We start from the raw sequence: 25,954 nt of genomic DNA, 5'->3' as shown, positions 1-25,954 counted from the left end.
TAAAATACTGGAAGCAAAATTTCACTCCATGATGGGAAAATATTCAGGATATGTACATGTGTTTTCATCCGTCCTCCACCACCTTTATCCTCAGGATATCAAAGCAGGCAGGTACATCTTTCGCTGACCCCTCTCACCCCTCTGAACCTCATCCCGCCACCATCATAACAAGATCCCCTGCACTGCACACGCTGTTTGAACAACCTCAAATCACTTCTGATCCAGCATTTATTTCTATATTTTGCTCCCTCTTTTCAACTTATTGTATTTTTAAGCACCTTTGTATTTATTTTTTTTAAGAAAACACATGCTGTTTTTGACCCATTCAACATGACTTTCGTTTCACGATTGATGCTGCTGCGATAAAGTAACAGTGAAATCAGTAGGAAACCTACATAATAACAATAATGAAACTTTATTCTTTTGTTTTCGGTCAACTACAAGTGGCAGTTATATATTTAGAGTAGGGCTTGGGTGCCCTTGAGCAATTCACCATTTGCTGTGTGTCTCACACTGGAAGCAAAATTTTACGCCATGAAGGGAAAATATTCAGGGAAAAAACAGCAACAGCATCGTCTCATCTCAACGTTTAGATCCATCAGCTCCAACCAAAACTCATGACCAACCAGTTTCCTGTCCGTCAAGAAGCAACGCATCAAGCTCAACAGTCTGTCTTCTCTCTGGAGGAGAAGCTTGTAATGCACGAAAGAGAGAGCCCGCAAAAACCACCTCCGTCAACCCAATCTGTTCATGTTTTTGGGAAGTTCCATTGACAACTATCCACTGAAGACATCCGATTGAGTTCAGCACCAAAATATGAGGGAATTCCCGAGTGGAATTACAGGTGAAGCAGCTAGTGTCCTCTGAGCAAATATGTGCCGTGTGTTTTCATCCATCTTCCATCACCTTTATCCCCTGGATATCAAAGCAGGCAGGTACATCTTTCGCTGACCCCTCTCACCCTTCTGAACAGCACCTGTTGACCTCATCCTGAGCTCCCCTGCACTGCACACGCTGTTTGAACTACCTCCAATCATTTCTGATCCGGCATTTACTTCTATATTTTGCCCCCTCTTTTCAACGTATTGTTTTTTTAAGCACCTTTGTATTTTTTTTTAAGAAAACACATGCTGTGTTTGACCCATTTAATATGACTTTAGCAGTGAAATCAGTAGGAAACCTACATCATAACAATAATTAAACTTTATTCTTTTGTTTTCGGTCAACTACAAGTGGCATTTATATATTTAGGAGGCGCATCTCCTGTGTGTCTCACACAGACACTTTAAAACCACAACCGACATGGTGGCGTCCTCCTCTGGGGACAACAACATGGAGATCACCTTCCCTTTTACGCTCACACACATCTCACTCCAAGAGTGAGAGGAGTCCAGGATGATTCCCACTGACAAGTCAACTGAAGTGAAGTTGGTTATATCAGATATTTCCTCTCTGCTTGTGTGATCAGGTTTATGAACAGCCAGTTTCAGAGTCTCTTTTTCTCCTACCATAAAGGCTTTGTGTCTGCTGGCTTCTTAGCAAAAGGACAAAGAGGGAGGAAAAGAACATCTCACCACAGACAGTGGCATCACTCCTCAAATGAGCAACACACTCGTGTATTGAAGTGCAGCCACAAAACGACTTGCCAAGACGATAAGCATCACTTTTGTTTGTTTTCGACACGTTAAAAGGTTTGTTTACCCTGCTCTAAACGATGCAGTGATTGATATCGGCGCATCTGCCATTTTTGTAGTTATTGTCAGACATTCAAGGAAGGTTGCCATTTTGGAAACTATAAATACATGCAGTATAATTTTTTTTAAATATGATAATCTACTCTGTTAGCATTGGATTACTGACAAAAAAATCACAATAGCGCCACTCACTATAGATAGGAATAAATGGAAACAATTTGCCAGATACACACAGCAGCTCAACAGTATCAAGTCAGTTTTAAATGATACATTTCTTCTAAATGTTTTGTGCCATCTAGTCAGGTTACATTCGCTCACATTCTTTCTAGACACTATAGATCTATGCTGATACGTCGACTCACCATCGGTCTAAGTTACGTAGACTGTACTTATTTTATCAACATCATCTTATTCTAAACGTTCCAGTTCACATGAAAAATACATGTGGAGTACATGATAATACATCTGAAATAAAACTCTTGTGTCAGACAGAAAGAAAATGAAGTAAGCAGACAGAAAATCACATTGTACAGATGTCGATTTTCGTTACAATACACAATTACACCATTCAGACATGCCAACATCATTTATTGTGACAAATGTGCTCTAAAATCTGTAAAGATAATGAATCGTTGTTATGAAGCTGATTCTCCAAACATGAATAAAATCATGCAAAAGAGATCACGAGGTCACAAAATCAAAAGTTATTTGGGAATAAATTAATTTAATTTTTTGCCATCCAACACATCTTAATTAAATTTTCTACAATTTGTATCTTCAAATAACATACAAAAGTAGAAGTACAGTTGCGCTTTGGCCCGAGGTTCCTTCAGTGATGAGTCTCTGGATATTTTTCAGTGAAGCAAATGTGCCGTGGCTTAAAAAAGGCTTGAAGAACAGCAACTGCTGTGGATAATAATGATGATGGCGTGAGCAGCAGGGGAGACCGAAGTGGCTGATGCTCCCCATGTGGCCCAGCTGAACTGTCGGTGGCCTGAGTCAGATTTCATAATAAGGAAAAGAGACAGGCAGGGGTCACTGGACGTCTGAAATACACATACTACATTGGTTTTCAGTGGATCTAAGCAGCTGAGCCTTGGGAGACGACCCTGCAGGATAACTGCAGCTACCCCGCCCCCTCGGCGACGGACGGATGTGGGTTCAGCTTTTAGACTTTTCCCTGACGGCCCCATGTGTTAATACAGCTGTCATGTCCTGGGGAGGGAGAAGAGTAATTACTGAGCAGTCTTCCTGCCGGCCCCCCTGCGAGAGCCAAGTGCCATTAATTGGACCACAACACTGGGGGGGAGAGGCCACCTTTATAGCATGTAAACAGAAGCCCCTTACGGAAGAGTCAACACTGATGCTTTGTCAAAGTGCAGATTTTCACGATCCAAGGTCTTGAAAATGGAAACGCTGACTGAACCTTTCAGCTGTTTAACAACATGTTGGTTGGATTTCATGCATTTTGAGAGTCATTCATGGAGCTCAAGAAGGAGTCTGCTTTATATTGACCTTGAACTCAGTGTTGTTCATACAAGAAAAAAGGCCGAACCTGTCAAAGTTGGTGTAGGATTCAATCCAATACACACCTTGCCATTGAGGACTCTACTGAAATAGTAAATGTGGTTGAAACTACAGTATGTGTCGTACTGTTGGGAGGGGCTTCAGATAATCTAGCTAGTTCTTTAAGACTTGAGAGGTGTATTTGTGAGTATACTGCTAGGATACTTTTAAATGGCACCTGTATATTAATCTACCAGCCTAGTTGTGGGTCAACACTTTCATACCGACACAAAGTGGCTTAATGTAACAAACCATTTTGCAAGGAGAAAACACCAAAGTTACGAGCGATAAAAAGGCTTTTATTGAACTAAGGTAAATTTGTGGGGGTTTTTTTGTGTTCAACTGCTAGCTAGCTGGTTATGACTATTGACAAGAGAATAAAAAACATTCAATAAGGGAGCATTTATGACAATATGCATTCCATTTTTTACGTCCTGCAGCACTTTTTTCAATCGCGAAAAACCACAGTGGAATGGAAGTGTTGCTGCCAAGTGGGATTGGAAGGAGCCTCTATCTACTGGACACCTCTACTGTACGAATAGCAAAGACATTTGTTGAACACTACATGATAAATAAGATGCTAATAAGTGACACAACAACATAGTCTACAAAGATGATTATTGAGATTTAATCAAATGAATTGGGTTGAATGTACTGCTAGCAGTTATGAATCAAGTGAAACTCATAAAAAACACATAAAATCATAACTTATTTGCCGACAATGAATCTACAAGCACGATCACGATCAACACAGTGCTGGGGTTTCAGTACTTGCCAAACAGGTCTGTGCTCATTAAATATCAAGGTAGTAAATATGAGGCTGGATAAAAGCCAGAGTTGTTTTTTAGATCTTTAAAGCCAAAGTCAAGTCATATATTTAATGAAGCATCTGAGGAACCATATAACATATATTCATCCTCAGAGTTCTTGGCTAAAAGTGAGGTTTTCTGTTTAGGATCATACTGTAAAAGCACAGAAAGTCCAAGTGATGGTAAATGCAATGTGCAGCTGCTTATATCCTGAGAATCATTCCAAAGTGGAACTCGACCGCCTCAGTTTTGGCTGGGCGATGTCTTGTTCCTATTCTGTTATGGTTAGTTGGCGGAGAGATTTGGGAGCAGCTGAGCTTCATTGGGAAGGACGGGCACGTTGGCCAGAGCCGGGATCAGCTCGGCGAACACGTCGATGCCTCTGAGGAAGACCTGCTCGTTCAGATACTCGTTGTGATCGTGGAGCAGAATCGGGGTTCTGTTCATCGGGGAGAAGCCGATGGCAGGGATGGACAACTAAAGAAGCGCAGACAGAAGACGGTTAATGTGGAATGTGGAGTTAAAATCTGACCCTCTGTCGCCAAACTTACCGCTCTGATGAAACGACTGTCTGTAGCAGCTGGGAATATCTCCTTCTGAAGAGTCATGTTCCTGCAGTGGCAGAGTGGATCACACTGTGACATTTTTCAAATGTTAATGGCAAATGAAGGATATAAACATAAATAAATCTTTTCATGCAGTACATATTGTAAAGGTCTCTTAGTAACAGAACATTCAAGAGATTTGTATTTATTTACATTTCTGAAACAGATCCATCACCCAACTCTGATTTAAATCTTGCCTGTTAAAACTAAACGGCTTCAACTGTTGCAGTACATAATGGGGCCCTGAGTGTTTAACTGGGCTATTATGAGTAGAGCCACTTTGAAGCTACGTTGTGGGATTGACTCAACATTAAAATTATCATTAATGCAAGGGAATTATATTGAACAGTCTCAACCGAAGATACTTAAGTGACCTTGAGTGGGAGCGCCCTCCATGGGCTCAACCAGGCAGTGGAACAGCAGACCAGGAATATAGCCTTTTCAGTGCTAGCGACATGTTTCTGACATTTTTTGTATGTTTTGTTAGGCAAACTGTAACAGAGCACTGATGTCAACCCAGGAGATCAAAGGACAAGTGAGGCTCCACTGCATATACACAGTGCAGACAGAAACACTTCCACCTTCTCATACACACTATTGAGAACGACGCCATTAAATTTGTGAGCTATGTGCCGTTGAGACGACACAAAAAGCGAGTGCTTCTTAGAACACACAGCATTCACATCGTGATCCCGATGATTCTACTTTCAGCAATGCATCACAGTGAGCCAAGCGCAGAGCTTTCTGCCACTGATGTCACAACATGCAGCGGGTTTGCTAGCGGCCGCTCGCAGAGCTCCTTTTTTAGTCAGATTTTGAAGTGAAAACCAGTCTGTTTAACTTGCAACTGCACAGACACACTATTTAATCACATCAGATTATTATACACCAAAATTACAAGAGGTCAATAGCCTGTCACCAGCACTTTAAGGTCATAAAATATTTACGACGTACAAATTCAGATGCTTGTGCTTCCTAAAACACCAACAATCAACAGCGTTTTCAATTTTTAAACAGCAGCATGGGAGTTAAAATGACACATGCATAATTCAAACTGCCTCTGTCAGAGCCTGGATATCATCACACGTTTGGTTTATGAAGCACAACGGAAGAAATCAACTCAACCACAGTTGCAGTATGCAACAATATGTGACAAAGAGCAGATATTATCTTTGTGCTGCTTGTGATATACTCAGACTCAAGCTGACAACAAGCTCCTTACATTGACTTGCAGGTTTGGCTGAAAGCTCTCCACCAGGGATCACTGTCCTCAGTTGGTGTCACGTTCTGGTTCATGTGTTTCTGTACACAAAGAAATAGCATCAAAAGACATCTCACATATCACAACAACATTGCCTCTAAAGTGTGACGAGATACTGACCACCGCAAATTTATAGGTGACGTCATCACCTGCTTCTTTGCACCACTGTTTAATTTGCCCTTCAAACTCCTGACAAAAAGAGTGCATCAGTTAGAGAAGTAGTGGCACAGATACAAAGTCAAATTACTCCTCTGAAGACACAAGTCACCTGGAGATTCACTGTCGGTGGTATTCTTAAATCAAAGCTCACGTCCATCTCGGCAGGAATGACGTTGTAGGCCACGCCCCCTTTCACCATCGTCATATTGACGGTGGTGACATCACCGAGGGTAAAACACTCGCTCGTATTCAGCCTGGAAAAACCAGTGATATGACAGACATATTTTATTAAACAGAACTTTTGATTTGCATAAGAAAAACTCCCACCTGTGTTTCTCCTTCTCTCTAAAATCCATGAACGAGTTCATCACGTGGAGCTGTGAAACAAGAGGAGCACAGATATTAACCAGGGTTCTTTGCCTGTGGGCGTCATCTAGTGATGACAGTGAGACATTTGAACGCACCAGTTTTTCAGCAGCTGTGTTCTCCACAAACCTTGATCCGTGGCCCGGACTGCCGGGGCAGTGGACGGTGACCCCTGAAAACACATGGTTAGCAGCATTAGTAGCATCCCTTTCCTCAGCCAACTCAGCGAACTGTGGATAAGGGAGCAGAAAAATATTTGCATCGAATGGGAAGCAAACTTCCCCATCATATTCCCCACCAATTTATTATTCTACATTAATATTTTTTTTATTCATTTTTCAACCAATAAGGAAGCCTAAGTTCAAAAATGTAGTTCCATATATTCAAGCATACAGCTGTAAATTTTTTCTTCACTTTGAAAAGACAGTGACAGCTAAAATTTGTCTCCAAGGTTAGTGGTTCACAGAGACATCATATGATTCCCAGCCTCAGTTGAGGTGCTGCAACCGGGTCATTTCTACAGAGGTTTTCCTGGCTCTAATGGCGAGCTTCGGAGTCAGCAGTCTTCATCAGAAGAGACGCGTGTCACATACTCACACCATAGACTTCTTTCTCCGTAGAACACGGTGAAGGCATCGCTGGGGTTTGCTAGACCTTAAGAGGAAACACATGCAGAGTATTAGGATAGAATCACAGAATGAAAATGTGTTCCATTTATCTTGTTTCTGACGATATTTTTCCATTTTTGATAGTTTTTTGTTTGTCACCCTGCGCAGGAGTAGTGCTTCAAGTCGGAGTAGAGAGGATCGTCCACACAGGAAATCAGTCCGTGAAAAGTAACATGGACCCGGGATTTATTCAGAACAACGCACCATCTGTAGACTTGATATGAATTTTACGATGAAACTTAACCATATGCCATAGACACTAGCTCCTGTGTGACAGCAGTGCAGTGAGTCTGTGGGACTCTTGTTCACAATTTGAACGTATTTGCAATTCAAGTTACTCTGAACATGGACATCAGTAGATAGGAACCGAGACTCTGAGGTCAGTGTTGTTTCTATTAGATGCCTCAGTCGTAAACCAGGAAGCCGGCGCCAGGTCAGACGGCACAAACCTGATGTCCCATACGGAATTAATGAGTGAAAGATATAACTGAGGGTTGGAAAAGGAACAATCCAGGCCGTGTTGTAAGTCACTTGTATTGATCAACTTGGAACAAAAACAGCAGAGCAGTCATTGATTTACCTTCGTCCAGAGCGAAGCCAATGTTTAACTTCTGAAACTCTGGATCCTTCACAAAAGTCTCCATTCCCTTGTGTCCACCCACTTCTTCATCTGGAGGAGGACAAACAAACTGGATTAACAAGAGCAATAAAACACCGCTGCTGGTAGGAACGCCGGCGAAACCATTAGCCAGGGCACAACAAAACATCAACAAAAGTATACTGTACTGTAATACAATATTTTAATACCTGCTGATAAGGAAATGTATAAGACAACAAAAAACAAAAAAATATTTTCACTATTTTTTGGTTGCAATTTCATTGAATAAAATAAAATAAAAATTGTGATCGCTTTTCATTGTAATTCTCGAGTGAAACTGCAACTAAAACACACTTAAATAGAATGGAAAAAGATAGATATGGAACATTTCATCGAAGTTGTTTCACATTCACTTTGCTTCCATAATCTCCTCCCTCTGCAGCACCTTACTTGCACAGAAGCCATCAGTAGGAATTGGATCCTTCATCCAAATACCTTCGAGGAAAACTTTCGCCTTGGGCCACGTACTGTTTACACATTCCCAAATTGCATGTGTCTGATGTCAACAGAGCAGGGTGTGAGAAACCATTCAGGGCTAGTCTGGTTAAACCATGAGTCTCCACATGCTGTGCATGAATAGAAGAAACTCCATTGTTCCCAAGCAGGCACGTTCAATGCGTGACACACTGGTATTTGTTTTCTCTCGGGTGATTTCAGTGTATACTTTACCAACTGCTTTTTTCTTTTAAAGGTTATGGGATGCTTTTATTTTGTTACATCCTGGCTCAGGTGTGTTGTTGCACTATGGAGGGAGGAGAGGGGACCACTGAAGCAGAACCGACACAACTGGAGCAAATAGGGCAGAAGTTGGGGTGAGAGTCCAGATTAACGTCTCACCAGGGACAAACAGCAAGTGCACAGTGCGCAGCAATCTCCGCCCCTCCGCCTTCAGTCTCCGTACAGCCTGGATGTACCTGCAGACAGGCAACAAAGTAGAGATTTGCTAAGGGCAGTTTTGGCATCAAAACAAAGCCACATGAGATAAAACAAGAGCAGAGAGCAGGTGCTAGACTACAAGTCATCAGTGAATACCCACTGTATTGTCACACATTTCATGTCCTGAGCTCCGCGGGCATAAATGTTGCCCTCTGCATCTTTGAAAGCACTGAAAGCATCGTATTTCCAGTGTTCCTGGAGAAGAGATTACATCAAATCTGTTCTTTTCTCTCGTCGTCTCAAGGTCACATTTAGGACGCAGCAAGAAAAGCCGTCACACCTGAAACACTGGGACAACATCAGTGTGGGAATTCAATAAAACGGACTTCAGGTTCGGGTCGGTGCCTTCCCAAGTCATGATGGTCACCACCCTCCCGGGGAAGACCTGGGAAAAGATTAAAGAAAGAAGCTTCATGTCTTCAGCGGGCCACTTTTCTGCTAAGATCTGGGCTTCACTTCATGTTCAGTTATGATGGCAAACTCACAATGACACAGATGAAATATAGACACAGAGTCACGAAGCTTCATTGGCGAGAGCCAAGTGTGACAATGATGAGTTTGTATTAAATGAGACACGACACTGAGGAGGGTCTGCTGATGTGCTGGTGGCACAAACCTCGATCTTTTTGATGGGCAGCCCAAGCTCTTCTGCTATTCTGTCCAGGAACCTCAGAGCGCCATCTAGACAGGAAGTCGATAAACGTGAAATACAGTTTATTCTTAAAACATGTGAATCCTATGAATCTATTCTATTGATAAACAATATTCAGCATAAACAAACAAAACACTAATAGACAAAACATGACAAAAGCATATATATATATATATATATATATATATATATACATATATATACATATATATATATATATATATATATATATATATATATATATATATATATATATATATATATATATATATATATATATATATATGTATGCGTGTATTCCTTCCATTCCTGTGTAAATAGGATAGATTTGAAAAAAAATCAAAATGTTTCAAAGCTACAGTGCAGTTAAAGGCATTTGCACACGGGCCATATTCCTTTTAGGCACAATCACAAGGCACTAAGGACATAAAAGGGAAAAAAATGCAGATAAAAACTATAATGTACGCAGATAATTATATTATTTAAAAAAACATCAATCTACATAATGTTGCACGACAAAAAAAGTGATGTAAATATCTGTGCCCTAAATGTTTTACCATTTGAACGTCAATATATTCAATTTAAAATCTAAAACTCTTACTCAAAACACCACAAAAAGAAAGTAGCACAACAACTGCATACAAACTAAAGCTCCAGTTTCATGTCGTGTCAGGAACTTAAGCATTATCATCAAAAAAGTAAAACAACAAAAGGTCTTCTTTCCATTTGATGAAAATTGTGATGCCTTAAATTGTTTTTGGATGATGAGTAAACATATCACATGAGTCAAAACAGAAACAGACATTATTATTAACAGCTGAATTGTTCAGCTGTCAGAACGCAAATCAGTTCTATTCTCTCAGTTTGAGACTTCATGAGGCACTTTGCCTGTTTATGCCCTGTACACACCATGAAACTGTCAAGAAATCCTGCCTTCAAAACTACAAACTATGTCAGGTTTGAAGAAAAGAATTCAAGAGCCACCACACCGAGGTGGATTTTAGTTGCACGACTCAATGAGACACTTCACAGTGAGCTGGTGACGGATGGTTCTCACCATAGTCCGGTTCTGGGTGGACAGTCTTGAGCCGCAGGTACTGTCTGAACAGACTGATGGAGGGATCCTCTCCATGGGGGGAGATCTGTCCAACCCCCGAACCCTCTTTGTCCGGGAGCATGGTGCGAGCCACTGAGGACAGAGAGCAGGAGGCAAGTAGTGACCTACTGCACCTACAGTCCTGCTCTGTCCGACAGCTGAGCCGGTTCAAAGCGAGTCAACAAATCCTCCAGATCAAAAGGTGCACTGGTGAGTTATGAGGTTTTGATCCTGATACACAGAGACACACTCACACACGTGAGCCTTTGAAAGTGTTTTCACTGGTGCTGTACCGATGACAACAGCGATGGAGTCCACGGCGGCGAACACGTTTCCCTCCCTCCCAGCGGTGCACAGCGGTGACTCGAGCGTGAAGCCATCGCTCCTGCTCTTCCGTGACCTCCCTTCGTAACTTGCTGTCACTTTCTCCGAACCGAAGCAAACTAGCTTACCGGTCTGGAAAGTTCCTCTCGGCCAGCCGCAGTCCTGTTCACCACAGTCCGCCTCGACGAGATTTGATAGAAGTGTCGCTTTCAGGCTCAAGATCTCGCTGACATGCGCGATGGAGGCTCCGGCGAAACATTAAAATGACGCTAAAACACCACGCATTTAAATCCTGAGCGCTCAGACGGTTGCACCGTCAACAAGAGCAGACGTCACGCACTCACCTCCGCCGGATCGAACTCGTCTGCGGACGCGAGGGTCAGCTGACCGGCCTCCTCCGGCTCTTCAAAATAAAAGCCTTAGCGTAATAAAAAGAAATAACAATAGAAAATAAAATAATAATGGTGCCCTTTATGTCCAACTCTTGAGTCACAAACGCATCAAGAAGCATCTAAAATGCAGACACAGATATAATGCTAACGTAGAGTACTTTCTTATTTTCAAATACGACCAGACGACCTTCGTGCATTTTTAATAGTCTCATTTCGATGAGATGCTATAAACCATGTGAAATTGCTCAGGAAAAAAAAATCTGAAAATACAGTACATGATAAATAATACGGTTATAATAGAAATAACTCACACAGCCTCACAAAGATGAGAATAAAGATTTTATTAAATTCATTCCACACGCATTGCTTGCATTTATTAAGTGTGAAACTCACAAAAAGACATCAACTCATAACTTATTTGCACCTGACAATCAATTGGACAAACATTCCAGCATGGTGATCGACACACAGTGCTGGGTATTTGCCAAATATGCTCATTAAATGCTCATTAGGCTGTGCATAAAAGTGAGACTCCTTCATTCGATGCTTAAAGGCCTAATCATGCCATATATTTCATGAAGTATCTGTGAATGAGGCAACATAAAGTACATTCATCCTCACAGTTAAAAACAATTGTTGCTTAAAGGTGATCATGAAAGCACAGAAAGTCCAAGTGATGGTAAATGCAATGTGCAGCTGCTTATATCCTGAGAATCATTCCAAAGTGGAACTCGACCGCCTCAGTTTTGGCTGGGCGATGTCTTGTTCCTATTCTGCTTTGGTTAGTTGGCGGTGAGATTTGGGAGCAGCTAAGCTTCATTGGGAAGGATGGGCACGTTGGCCAGAGCCGGGATCAGCTCGGCGAACACGTCGATGCCTCTGAGGAAGACCTGCTCGTTCAGATACTCGTTGTGATCGTGGAGCAGAATCGGGGTTCTGTTCATCGGGGAGAAGCCGATGGCAGGGATGGACAACTACAGACGCGCAGACAGAAGACGGTTAATGTGGAATGTGGAGTTACAACCTGACCCTCTGTCGCCAAACTTACCGCTCTGATGAAGCGACTGTCTGTAGCAGCTGGGAATATCTCCTTCTGAAGAGTCATGTTCCTGCAGTGGCAGAGTGGATCACACTGTAACATGGGTCCACGTGATCAAAGCAGCCTTCACCTTTAGCACTGGCTGAGTCTGGGAATAAGATGATCGCCAGTGATCATCAGAAGCAGCTCATGTCTTTTTAAAGCTTCTAAAGTTAAAGCTCCCTTACTGTAACAGCATTGCAATGTAGTGGAATGTCATGCACAAATGGGTACAAAGAGCTTCTGCCTGTACCTGGCCTCTATGTTTTAGATTAAGGAGCTCAGCAATCTGCCTGTCACAGACTAATAATCCGAATACTTTGCGAGCTGACTTTTTCAAATCTTAAATCTTTAAATCTTGTCCCTTGACTGTCAGGAGTCCTTCAACCGTTGCAGTACATTATGGGACCTGCAGCTTGTCTGCTTTAACTGGGGGTGGAGTGAAGCTATGTTGCGGGCTTCACTCAACTTTACAATGATAATCCATCGTGGAGAGTCTGAACTGAAGATGCTTGAGTGACTTTGAATGGAGCGCCCTCCATCGGATCTACCAGCCAGTGCAACTGCAGACCAGGAATATAGCTTTTAAATATTTACAGCATACAAATTCAGACGCTTGTACCTCTTAAAAACACCAACAGCCAACAAACATTACGTTTTAAAAACAGCAGCATGGGAGATCAGAGTCAAAATGACGGCTGTATAATTTAAACTGCCTCTGTCAGAGCCTGACTGTCATCACAAATGTGTAATTATGCAGCACAACTACATAAATCAACTCCACCCGAAGGCGCCTGCTTGGACTAGAAGACGCCACTAGAGGGCAGTATCAAACAATATTTACAAGGCTATTCTGTTTTTTGCGCATACTGTGTCCTGCATGACAAATTCTTCACTCTGACTTCAGATGCATTCGTCAACCTTAGGTTAAAAGAACGGGACAGTAATCGCAACAACAAGCTCCTTACATTGACTTGCAGGTTTGGCTGAAAGCTCTCCACCAGGGATCACTGTCCTCAGTTGAGGTCACGTTCTGGTTCATGTGTTTCTGTACACAAAGAAATAGCATCAAAAGACATAAAAACATCACCTCTAAAGTGTCAAGGAATATTGACCTGGGCGAATTTATAGGTGACGTCATCACCTGCTTCTTTGCACCACTGTTTAATTTGCCCTTCAAACTCCTGACAAAGAGAGTCCATCAGTTAGAGAAGTAGTGGCACAGATACAAAGTCAAATCACTCCTCTGAAGACACAAGTCACCTGGAGATTCACTGTCGGTGGTATTCTTAAATCAAAGCTCACGTCCATCTCGGCAGGAATGACGTTGTAGGCCACGCCCCCTTTCACCATCGTCATATTGACGGTGGTGACATCACCGAGGGTAAAACACTCGCTCGTATTCAGCCTGGAAAAAACAGTGATATGACAGACATATTTCATAAAAGAGAAGTGCTTTTTCACCGCTGATGAACTCGCAGCAAATACTCTTTATTTGGATAAGAAAAACTCCCACCTGTGTTTCTCCTTTTCTCGAAAATCCATGAACGTGTTTATGACGCGGCGCTGTGAAACAAGAGGAGCACAGATATTAACCAGGGTTCTTTGCCTGTGGGCCTCATCTAGTGATGACAGTGAGACATTTGAACGCACCAGTTTTTCAGCAGCTGTGTTCTCCACAAACCTTGATCCGTGGCCCGGACTGCCAGGGCAGTGGACGGTGATCCCTGCAACCACATTAGTAACACTCCTTTCTTCAGATGGACCAAAACAATCACCAATATATAGAATGATTTGCATCAAATGGGAATCGACTACTTAGTCTTAAAACAAGGACTAATAATAACAACTGCCTGATGACTATAAAATCCATCATTGCATTTTTTTGTCACCCTCACGCGTGTTTGTGTGTTGGTTACCATTCCTTCAAGCACTTGCGCACCAGAGAAAACAGTGAATTAGTGGCAGATGATATTTGACCTGGACTATCTTTTAAGAAGCTGTTTCAGGGTGCTGCACTTCCTAAACACGTGCACAAATTCTTACATTACATCCAATCATCTATATATCTATTATCTTTAGCAAAACCACCTCAATAATCATCCAGTTGCTGCGGAAACAAATATGGCACCAAACTGCTATCAGTTGATGCCACTCCAATTCAAAGGCAAGTAACAAGTGTGAATTAAAAGTAAGTGAATTATGGTGATTTACTCAGCTCTTTTAGGTTCAATTAAAGATAAGTCTTGACATGAAAGAGAGGCCAGGCCTTAAGAACAAGTGTGGTGGAGCTGTAGGAGCGTGAGGGACGTGGAATTGAGAAAATAATCATTTGGAGTCTGCCAAGACAAAAACAGGGCTGAGCCAAGACCTACGGCGATGGACCCCGAGTCACGTCTCGAGGACTCTGATCATAGGTGGATGGTTCCTTGGAAATGACTTTGGTTATCTATAACTGACTCATAACGGAAGCTTTCACCATTTTCAACATCACAATGATGTTTTAAGAGTTTAAGATGAAATGTCACAGACCGGGACTGATCCCAACAGAGTAACTTAGTGTTACCAAGTACGCTTCATTTTGCCCAATTCAGTGGGACTGCAGTTTTCCTGACGAAGATGATACGAATAAGAATGATAAGAATGGAGTCCATTCAAATTTTCAATGGCTTATGAAGACTCCAGAGGACCAGTCATTTTTTGTAGCACTGCTTTAAGACATCTTTTTTCAGCCAATAAGTACACTTGTGTTCGAAAATGTACTTCTGTGTATTCAACCGTGTGTACACACAATAGCCAGTCGTGCTTTTGGCCACTTCAAAAATATCTTACTCCGAATTCTAGGAGTCTAGGAGGTTTTCTGGGCTTATTAAGTAGAGTTCAGAGTCAGCGGTCTTCAATTCTGATGACGATTAACCAGAGGAGACACGTGTCACATACTCACACCAAGGATTTCTTTCTCCATAGAACACGGTGAAGGCATCGCTGGGGTTTGCTAGACCTTAAGAGGAAACAGAGTATGTGAATAAAAATCACAGAATAGAAAAAAAGAATAGAAACAAGGGATGGGGGGAAAAATAGATTCTTGTTTTTTCGTTACAATAATAAACATCGATGAAATATCGGCCCAGAATCGTTTTATTCCCCACTTTTTGATGGCAGCAAACAGTGGTAAACAGTAGGGAAGCCGAGCTCAACAGGGCAGCCGATCAAACACACAAGTTTAATACTCGTAACAAGTTTTTATTTTCAAACACCAACTATTGTCAAATGTAGACCAAGGACTGGTTGCTGGATTCACGTAGCTGATGCGAGCATCTCGCAGCCAACTGTCACTTCACAGTGCTATTTCACCAGCGCACCATAGACTGCATTCACAATATATTTCCATATTAAGTACTCAGCTAGAAAGGCCAGACAGATGGGAAATGTGGCCTGACAAAAGCCTCTTTTCCCAGAGTTTCATGCTGGTTACAAGAGAAGTGGCAGCCCTGTGCTAACAAGTTAGCACTCTCTGCTAACACCTGCTCAGTACAGCTCTGGAGGATTGTAGATACTGGAATAAGACCATCTATGTGATGGATGGTCGTCCTGGGCTGCAAAACTGCGGGGAAAGTAGTTGGATATTGGTTATTTAATCCAGCTACCACGGCGTCTCTCTCCTGCTGCATCTGCACATTGGTCTGTGATCAAGCAGGCTCTCAGTCGCTGAAACAATTTAGCCCCCAAAATACTACTGTTTACATTTTGATCATTATTGATTTGTAAATTAATAAATCTCAATCGCAATATAAATGGAATCAGCACCCAAGTATCAGGAAAACACTGAATGGAATCGGGTCAAATTCATATCCCTGGCAGAAACCAAGCTGACAACACGCTGTCAACATTAGTTTTGGAAAAATTGCACTTTTTCCCCCCATAAATTCTCGCCACTTGTGCCGACAGTTCAAGCAAGTTAGAACAAGAAATAACCTGCTTCAGTCAAAAAAGCAATGGTGAGCAAACACTGAGGAAAAAGTGGGTCAATATTTAATAGATTTCTGGTCTGGCTTTAACTTACACTTAAGCTTTAACACTGGATGATGAGATGAGATGAGAAATCTCCGACACATGGTTTTTACCCAGGAAACGTGAGGCAACATGTTTCCAGGGTAAAATCACAAACACAAAATTCTGAACTGCAGTTAACATTACATGCCTGGAACCAATCACACGATGTTGTTGTGGCTTGCCATAATTGATTTACCTTCGTCCAGAGCAAAGCCAATGTTTAACTTCTGAAACTCCGGATCCTTCACAAAAGTCTCCATTCCCTTGTGTCCACCCACTTCTTCATCTGGAGGAGGACAAACAAAAGGGCTTAACAAGACCAACTTATAAATATGAACAAAGGCAGAATAACACAGAGGTGTGAATATACATAAATATGTAATATGTAAACCTGCATATATAAATAAGATTTTAATATCAGCTGATTTGAAGCAGTAAGTTATCCTGAAATAATATATTTTCATAAGGCAGTACTGTTATGTCATGAATACACTATGACCATTATTCTTTTATTATTTTTAAACACTAATGAAACATGAGGGAGTGTTGTAAAGTGTATGATCCATTTTCTGTAGAATTTTTGAGGGAAACTGCAACTAACACATACAGAATGGTTAGAAAATATTTCATCAAGGTCGCTTCACATCGACAGCATTCAGGTGTGAAGACAATTGGTTTCCACAGTCTCCTCCCTCTGCAGCACCTCCACTTGCAGAGAGCCTTGTTTGTGAATGCAATACAAAGTTGAACAGATCCTTCTCCCAAGGATCATCAAGGTTAACTTTCAACTCAGGCTGGAGTAATGTTTACCCCATGTTTGTTCCCAAGTGAAAGTAGGGGTCCACTGGTATTTGTAATCTCTCAAAAATATGATCAACTGATGAACAGTTAGTTTGATTTTGAAAGGTTACGGGATGCTTTTATTTTGTTACATCCTAGCTCTGCTGCATTGTTGCACCAGAACCGTTGTGTAACTCAATTGTTCCCAAGCAGGCACATTGAATGCGTGACACACTGGTATTTGTTTTCTCTCGGGTGATTTCAGTGTATACTTTACCAACTGCTTTTTTTTTTTGGTTATGGGATGCTTTTATTTTGTTACGTCCTGGCTCAGGTGTGTTGTTGCACTCTGGAGGGAGGAGAGGGGACCACTGAAGCAGAACCGACACAACTGGAGCAAATAGGGCAGAAGTTGGGGTGAGAGTCCAGATTAATGTCTCACCAGGGACGAACAGCAAGTGCACAGTGCGCAGCAATCTCCGCCCCTCTGCCTTCAGTCTCCGTACAGCCTGGATGTACCTGCAGACAGGCAACAAAGTAGAGATTTACAGAAGGCAGCGATGTGCTGGGATGAAGGTTGGAAGGCTGCTAAGGGCAGTTTTGGCATCAGAACAAAGCCACATGAGATAAAACAAGAGCAGAGAGCAGGTGCTAGACTACAAGTCATCAGTGAATACCCACTGTATTGTCACACATTTCATGTCCTGAGCTCCCCGGGCATAAATGTTGCCCTCTGCATCTTTGAAAGCACTGAAAGCATCGTATTTCCAGTGTTCCTGGAGAAGAGATTACATCAAATCTGTTCTTTTCTCTCGTCTTCTCAAGGTCACATTTAGGACGCAGCGAGAAAAGCCGTCACACCTGAAACACTGGGACAACATCAGTGTGGGAATTCAATAAAACGGACTTCAGGTTCGGGTCGGTGCCTTCCCAAGTCATGATGGTCACCACCCTGCCGGGGAAGACCTGGGAAAAGATTAAAGAAAGAAGCTTCATGTCTTCAGCGGCCGAGTCTCCAAACACTTTTCTGCTAAGATCTGGGCTTCACTTCATGTTTAGTTATGATGCCGCTATGTTTCCTCCATGAATCTCTACCTGCAGGAGCCAGTTCAAGCTAGTTCAGTTGGGTTAGTTAGTCTGACTTGGTTTTTTTTATTTAACCAGTTTAACCAGGTGACATTCCAAGTTTTAGAAGCAACAGGTCCGACAGGCAGACGGAGCCATCCCTTACGTACGTCAGTGTTTAATGATGCATTCCATGACCAAGATAAGTGTTATTTGCAAGATTTATTTAATTCTTCTTAGTGAGCTCACTTAAATCCATACAATGTTTAACATGCTTGTGAACTCACGTTGATGAAAATAAAATATAGACACAGAGTCACGAAGCTTTGTTGGCGAGAGCCAAGTGTGACAATGATGAGTTTGTATTATTTGAGACGCGACACTGAGGAGGGTCTGCTGATGTGCTGGTGGCACAAACCTCGATCTTTTTGATGGGCAGACCAAGCTCTTCTGCTATTCTGTCCAGGAACCTCAGAGCGCCATCTAGACAGGAAGTCGATAAACGTGAAATACAGTTTATACTGAAAGCAATGTAATGCTTTAAACAACATTCAACAAAAGATGACAAACCCAAAATACATTTTAATTGATACAAATCAATTATTATTATTATTGTTGTTATTATTAATAATAATAATAACAATAATAATAATAATAATAATAATAATAATAATAATAATAAAAGAAAAATGCTGCTAGCATATGTACCATGATAATATTAGCTTTCCATTCACATGCATATTTCACGTGTGTATTGGATGGATGTTTTTTTTTTTTTAATTTAACCTCACTGCATATTGACTGCATATTGACTACTACGCAGTGCTAGAATTTATGGCCAAAATAATCACACTATTCTTTTTAGTCATTCATTTCATTGGAAGATTCATTTAAAGGAGGATTTTACCAGAATTTAATTTGCCAGTTAACTCTGTTTTACAGAGATTGAACAAGATTACAAATTTTAATCGATTGGTAGCACTACCATAAAATGATACATGTATGGATTAAACAAAGATTTCATAACATCAAATGTACTAAAAAAATCTATAATCATATATATATATATATATGCAAAAACATCAACAGCATTTATAAACACAGTATAATAAAACACTATAAATGAGAACATATGATCTGATATGTAGAAGGATTTTTTTAGTGAAATAATTTCATTTAAAAAAAAGTGTTTTGTGTCATTGTGTCATCATACAAACATTAAGGTGCTTAAAATAATATGATTAGAAATTCAAACTGGAAATGAAAACCTAGTAACAGCTTGGCGATGCGCCACTCAAAACTGAAACTCAAACAAAAACATTTCTACACTCTCAGTTTGACACAAACCTCATGCGAGCCAGATGAACATTGGCTCTTCGCTGGGTGATGAGGTTTCAACTACAAGGGCAAGTCTACAAAGAGCCATGTCAGCAGCTGTGACTATCAACTTCACTTCAACACACATCATCCAAGAGCCAGGTATAAGAAAGCAGCAGCTGGATTATCGGTACATGACTGAGACACAGGTGATGGAATTAAAGTTAATGATCTGTCCAAAGATGATAACACATGGCCTTTGATCGCCACAGGAACAAAGGATCTGTTCAAATGCATTGCCTTCCTAAACCCACTGTCCTCCCACAGCAGGTGATTCCGCTTGGTTTGACTGTAGAGCAGTGAGCTGGTGACGGATGGTTCTCACCATAGTCCGGTTCTGGGTGGACGGTCTTGAGCCGCAGGTACTGTCTGAACAGACTGATGGAGGGATCCTCTCCATGGGGGGAGATCTGTCCGACCCCCGAACCCTCTTTGTCCGGGAGCATGGTGCGAGCCACTGAGGACAGACAACAGGAAGCAAGAACTAACACGAGTGCCGTGTCAAGAAATGACAAACTTTACTGTGCGTAAACTGAGCTTGTAACAACGAGATGATTCCATTAACAAAAACACAAACAGTGTTCTGTTGCATGCAACCAATAAATAATGATGCGGACCTAATATCAACTGACCAGTGACCTTAATATTATCTCTTTATTTTATCATAGCCAAGTGCTGTTGAATAAGTACAGGTTAGCAGGTGGAGATTAGGTTGCAATTATCATTGCTTATCGATCATGTGACATATATACATATATATATATATATATATATATATATATATATATATATATATAGTTGTAAACGTGGTTTTAATTCACTCGCCTCACACACAGAGCCACATACAAATCCTTCCATCGTCCTATTTTTGTTTTTATTCATGGCCGCAGAACATGTGCTGCAGCAATGGCAACGGCGATGGAGCCCACCAACACGTTTCCCCCCGATCTACCACGGGAAGCGGAAAAGCTTCTGCGCGTCCGTGGCCTCGCTTCTTGCTGTCACTCTCTCGCCATCGCAGCATATTGGCTTACCGATCTAGAAAGTTCCTCTTGACCAGTGGCGATCCTCAGGAACGACCCCGCGTCCGTCTCTAAGACGCGAGACAGAAGTCCCTCTTTCAGGCTAAACAGCTGACTGACATGCGCGACGGAGGCTCCGGTGAAAACAGAGTCAACGGCGGTCACCATTCTATTTATACGGCAGTGCGACTTGCCAGTTGCATCATCAACAGCAGCGGAGCCTCGGCTCACTCACCTCCGCCGGTTTGAACTCGTCTGTAGCAGCAGACTCGAGTGTCAGCTGACCTGCCCCCTGCGGCGCTTCAAAATAAAAGCCCCAGCTTTTATTTAGCAACAAAAACTTTTTAGTATTTAGTTTTCCTTCTGATTCAGGCAGAGAAATGTGGCGCGGTAAAGTGCAATACAGGACTGTCTCAGAAAATTAGAATGTTGGGATGAAGTTCTTTATTTTCTGTAATGCAATTTAAAAAAAACAAAAAATGTCATACATTCTGGTTTCATTACAAGTCAAATGCTTACAGCTTACAAGAACTATGAGAATATTTCCTCAGACCAAGAAAAAAAAATTATATATATATATATATATATATATATATATATATATATATATATATATATGGCTGTATATGGCTATATATATGGCTGAGGTGTTCTGAAGCCCCAGGATGCTTCAATAGTGGCCTTTAGCTCATTTGCATTGTTGGGTCTGGTGTCTTTCAGCTTCTTCTTCACCATACCCCACACATTCTCAATGGGGTTCAGGTCAGGGGAATTGGCAGGCCAATCCAGGACAGTAATGCCATGGTCAGTACACCAGTTACTGGTGGTTTTGGCACTATGGGTCCAGGTATCAAAAGCCACTGTTCACAGACATGTCTGGGAAATGGGCTACAATAGCTGTATTCCCATGGTCAAGCCACTTCTGAACTCAAGACAACAGAAGAAGCGTCTGACTTGGGCTATGGAAAAGAAACACCAGTTGCAGAGTGGTCCAAAGTCCGGTTTTCAGACGAAAGCAAGTTTTGTATTTGATTTGGAAGTGAAGGCGCCAGAGCCTGGAGAGGAGCAAGATCCAAGTTGCTTGAAATCCAGTGTGAAATTCCCACAGTCAGCGATGTCAGCTGCTGGTGTTGGTCCACTGTGCTTCATCAAGTTCAGAGTAAATGCAGCTGTGGTCCAAGAGATTTTAGAGCACTATCTGCTTCCGTCTGCTGAAAAGCTCTATGAAGATGATGATTTCAACTTTAAATTCCATTTCAACCTCTCGCATCTAAAATGCAGACACGTGGAAAAGGGTAGGTCTATTTTTATTTTCAAATATGCACATGATTTGTCCAAATATATTACATCATCACCACAGTTGGGTTTATTTCTTTTACATTTTATACACAGTGCACACGTCTTCTGCTTGAGAATGCTGGAAAGGTAATAACATCAGAGCAGACAAATGTTTTTGCTTCTGTAACACATGCTTCGTATTCACAAGGGTACTACATGCAAAGGCAGGACGGACATCGGAACTGGAGCGACTGTTAAAAGCTTAAATAATGCGACATCTGAATGAACGTTTGTTAGAGTGATATGACCTCATTGTGAAGGTCAATGAGTGTTTTTCCATCTTTTGTTCATGAGTGTTCGCTGCTCACACCTGTCTGTACCTTATGTTCTTCTCAAGCTTACTGAGAAATTCCATCAAGCCCTGGTGAAACTCTTTGGGACTGTCCATGTAGCAGGCGTGTCGGGCTTCTTCCAGCTTTAACACGGAGTGGTTGGGAAGCTGAATGAGGTTCTTGTGAGACTGAGCGCCCAGATTTGTGTCCAAGGCGCCGTAAACGATCAACGTCGGAGTCTGAAAGAAAAAAAGGTTTTAAGGACTGACTAGCATTTGAAGTGTAATCGAGCGCCTCACGATATGAGTGTGACCCGAGATGTCCGTTCCTCACCTGAATGCTTTGGTACTGTTGCGGGGTGTAACTGCGAGTGCCCACCGGGGCGATGGGAACGAAGCCCTGCAGCTGAGCACTGTTTTTCATGAGGAAGGGGATGGAGTAATGGCCACTCATGGAGGGGCTGACAAGGACAGCAGCCCTGACTCCCAGTGATTCCATAAACCTTGAGAGAAGGTTGACCCGATTCTGATCAGACTTCAGAGCCTCCGAGTCAGGGGATTTTCCATAGCCTGCAGAAGCAATAAAATCATGACGAAAGCATGTCGATTATGCAAGATAACAAAAGTATTGGGGCGTCATTCAGGATGGAGGAAGTTATAAGCAAAGTGCTCCATTTTAACTGAAGCAGAAGTCGACATCAGGTCAAGTCAAAACAGGGACTTAAGCAGGACGTCCTTCCAGCACTACCATATCTAAAAATAACCAACTTGATTCTCAAAAATAGAATCTCTGATGGAGTCATGTAACTTGAACAGCAACAAACATTACTCTGTTGCTTGCTATTACCACTAAAACCATAGGGTCTTCTCTAAAAACAATAGGCTACTTTAAATAAACAGTCTTTTTGCTTAAAATGGATTTAAAGTCATGATGTATAAAGTTCTTTGTGGTTCTACATTTGTTCTTGACACCTGTCCAACCTATGATTCATCATAAAAGTTAAGACCCACCCTGTTATATTTGTCCAATAATGACGCTACATTCCTCAACTCCACTGCAATGAGGGGCTACTGAACAGCCTCGTACTGTGATCTTTCACCTCCTTTGCTCAGCAGAAAAACAGGTGTGTCATGAGTTTGGCTTCATGATGACCCAAAACATACTGCTTGGGCAACAATGGCGTGTCTCAACAAGAAGCATGTTGAGGTCAAGCAGTGACCAGGTCAGTCTCCAGACCTCAGCACTATATGAAGCTGGAGGAGGAAGTTGAAGTGCAGAGGTGGAGCTGAGTTTGCTTTCATGTCTCCTTAATTACTAATGCACAATGAACTAAATCTTTAGTTAACCTGTAGTTAACAGTAGTTATTGCATTTATCCTCTAGTTCTTTATGGTATAATATTGTTTTGAATTCTTCTTTCTCAGCTTTGACATTTGCTCATCATCAAAAATGTCTTTGACAACGATGCGGCTAGTATATGGATTTTTACAGGCTAAAGAGCATCATACCGCCAAAATATTGAGCCTCATCGCATCATACAGATGACATTACTAGTGTTTTATTGACCTTAAAGTGCTCAAAATGCACCATTTTTCGCCCACGTGTCAGTAGCTCCGTCCACAGAGTCGATCTCCTGGAGGACTGGAGACAAGAAGCAGCAGCAGAGACTGGCTGTGGTGTCGGAACTTCGGACATGCGGGTGAATACAGCGCATTTTGAGCTCTTTAATGTCAGTAAAAGATGAGAAGTGAGGAGTTCATGATTCAAGTTCAGAACATTGCCCAGTTTGTTTCATGAGTCAGTCTCCATGCTGCAGCCTGTTTTCAAAGCTAGTTTAGAAGTGATCCTCAAGCATGTTTAAGCACCACTGACCTTTCTACGGTGCAGACAGCACCACTGCACCCGCGGCTTACAGACCACAGCTGCTTATATATGGACATCTATTTACCTTCTTAAATTTAGTGGGTGTGGATAATATTCTGGTGCACTCTATAGTTTGGAATTTACGGTACTTGAGTTTCAATCAGGTGGAGGTTTAGTTTTAGCATTCAATAGATGTTGGCACACGCTGGTCTGCCTACCACCTTGCATACCCTTCCTTGTCCCACCTTTCCTCTTCATGTCCTCATTTGCCTCATCCATGAACCTCACTAGTTGTCTTTTACCAACTTTACATGAAGCAAATATATACATATACATCAGAAGGATGAAGTTTGGAGAACCTGCATTGACTTATTATTTTGAGCAAAGCACAGATCTAACAGGTTGCCATGGACACCACAATAATATCATCGCCCGAAAAGCATGTCACAGACTGAAAAGACATATTTACCAGGTAGATCCATCGCCAATGCCTGATGTCCATTAGCAGCCAGAAGAGACATGGTACCAAGTTCCTCCCAGGTTTTGGAAGTGAACGCCTGGCCGTGCAGTAAAACCACTTGCAAGCTGAAATCAGAGAACCATAAACACTGTAAACGGGTGGCTCCTTCAATAAGACCAAACTCACCTTGGCAGTATCTGTCGTCCAGCTGCGTCAACTGGTAAAGCCTCCCTGAAGAACAGAGGAGGGTCGCCGGGCAGCTGGCCGGTACGAATGGACACATTTATTGATGGGACTGGTGGAGGAGCGGCTGCAGTGCCGACTAAATTCATCCTCTGGGCGTCCAGTGACGGCTCCATGCTGCCCTGGCGGATGGCTGGCAGCAGCAGGTACAGCAGGACCGTGGCCATCAGCACCAGGCCCAGGACGACAAGGCGATTGCGGAAGAAATTCATGTTTCAACAGGAAGCTGCGAAGGGAAGTGGACAAGCTGTTTATGGATGCATCCATTATCTTAGCATTTGCAAGATGTATGCAAAATAACAGCGCCTGACACAAGATTACAGCCAAACCAACATGAATAAATAAGGTCCGAGTCTGAGAACTGACATCCATTTATGTGATCATCGTCCAACTGCTGAGGATTTACTCAGTTTGAAGTGGCTAGAACCTCATAATCTGAATGTTCAGGTCAACAAAGGTTTAGTGATGGGGAAAGTGGTACCAAACTGTCAAAGTCAAGGTTCCAATGTTTTCCAAATGTTTCAACACATTAGTCAATACACTCTCGCAGGACGATTAATAGCAACTCTCTCACTCTTTGTAAAATGAATATGGCCACGTTTCATTTAATTCAATTAAATCCATTTTAAAAGCACATAGAAAGAAAATGTCTAGGACAAGGTGAAGCTTTATCGTTCGTAACTCAAGTTGTCATCCTACTAATACTGTGAGGTGTAAGAGGCTGCTTTGCATGGCATCATCTGCGAAGAACTAGCTCGAGTCAGACGGGTGAAATAAACCGCAACGATGAGTCTGAGCCAGACCGTTAAACATACCAGCACACGGCGGATGCAGCAAGAGCAGTTCAGTGACACCCTGCAGGGGAAGTCTCCTCCATCATCATCACTGCTTCCGATTCGACTGACCCCAGACGCAGCCGCTTCTTCAGACCGTGCAACTCTTCCTAGACAGAGACGCACGGGTCTGCGCTGCCACCCAAAGCCAAAATATGTGGATGACTAACGCACATGGAGACGCTTATTTACAGCGATCCCAACAGAGACCAAAACCCGCCCCTGGCTCTGTCACGAAAGAAGGAAATAAAAGACGACGTCGACAAAATATCTCACCCCCCCCAAAAAATCAGTGGGATTAAATGTGACGTTCAGGAGAAGTGTTGCTCGTCGGAACACATTAGCAGACCGACATAACAGCACTATCGTGTACGTCATTTCCTGT

General features: G+C 42.1%; 3 protein-coding genes across 6 annotated transcripts; all 3 read right to left on the bottom strand.

The window, feature by feature from the left end:
* Positions 1-1,227: 1,227 nt before the first annotated feature.
* On the bottom strand, positions 1,228-20,688 carry LOC128760990 (aminoacylase-1-like). Of its 3 annotated transcripts, none has more exons than XM_053868804.1 (15): positions 20,574-20,688; positions 10,432-10,563; positions 9,339-9,403; positions 9,003-9,107; positions 8,823-8,917; positions 8,624-8,700; positions 7,709-7,798; positions 7,058-7,114; positions 6,559-6,632; positions 6,422-6,471; positions 6,204-6,348; positions 6,056-6,124; positions 5,897-5,976; positions 4,621-4,681; positions 1,228-4,546 (listed from the first exon to the last, which is right to left on the bottom strand). In XM_053868804.1, the coding sequence occupies exons 2-15, from the start codon at positions 10,550-10,552 to the stop codon at positions 4,355-4,357; spliced, it is 1,281 nt and encodes a 426-aa protein (XP_053724779.1). In that variant the 5' UTR covers positions 10,553-10,563; positions 20,574-20,688; the 3' UTR covers positions 1,228-4,354. The 3 variants fall into 3 exon arrangements, with proteins under 3 accessions (XP_053724779.1, XP_053724778.1, XP_053724781.1); XM_053868803.1 differs by lacking the exon at positions 20,574-20,688 and adding an exon at positions 10,923-11,143; XM_053868806.1 differs by lacking the exon at positions 20,574-20,688 and adding an exon at positions 10,725-10,903.
* LOC128760989 (aminoacylase-1-like) lies at positions 11,513-20,724 on the bottom strand. Of its 2 annotated transcripts, XM_053868801.1 has the most exons (16): positions 20,574-20,724; positions 19,865-19,996; positions 18,581-18,645; positions 17,959-18,063; positions 17,779-17,873; positions 17,540-17,616; positions 17,375-17,446; positions 16,514-16,603; positions 15,209-15,265; positions 13,918-13,991; positions 13,781-13,830; positions 13,528-13,672; positions 13,380-13,448; positions 13,233-13,312; positions 12,235-12,295; positions 11,513-12,160 (listed from the first exon to the last, which is right to left on the bottom strand). In XM_053868801.1, exons 2-16 carry the CDS (start codon positions 19,983-19,985, stop codon positions 11,996-11,998), a joined length of 1,326 nt encoding a protein of 441 aa, XP_053724776.1. In that variant the 5' UTR covers positions 19,986-19,996; positions 20,574-20,724; the 3' UTR covers positions 11,513-11,995. The 2 variants fall into 2 exon arrangements, with proteins under 2 accessions (XP_053724776.1, XP_053724777.1); XM_053868802.1 differs by lacking the exon at positions 17,375-17,446.
* Positions 20,725-21,851: 1,127 nt separating this feature from the next.
* Positions 21,852-25,864, bottom strand: abhd14a (abhydrolase domain containing 14A). Its single transcript, XM_053868807.1, has 5 exons — positions 25,552-25,864; positions 24,680-24,962; positions 24,503-24,618; positions 22,505-22,740; positions 21,852-22,410 (listed from the first exon to the last, which is right to left on the bottom strand). The coding sequence occupies exons 2-5, from the start codon at positions 24,946-24,948 to the stop codon at positions 22,204-22,206; spliced, it is 828 nt and encodes a 275-aa protein (XP_053724782.1). The 5' UTR covers positions 24,949-24,962; positions 25,552-25,864; the 3' UTR covers positions 21,852-22,203.
* Between the last annotated feature and the right edge of the window lie 90 nt (positions 25,865-25,954).

Source organism: Synchiropus splendidus, chromosome 6 (assembly GCF_027744825.2).
Source record: "Synchiropus splendidus isolate RoL2022-P1 chromosome 6, RoL_Sspl_1.0, whole genome shotgun sequence".
NCBI classification, from domain to species: domain Eukaryota; kingdom Metazoa; phylum Chordata; class Actinopteri; order Syngnathiformes; family Callionymidae; genus Synchiropus; species Synchiropus splendidus.
Note: the sequence above shows the minus strand (reverse complement) of the source record. Positions and strands in the feature narration are given on the sequence as shown.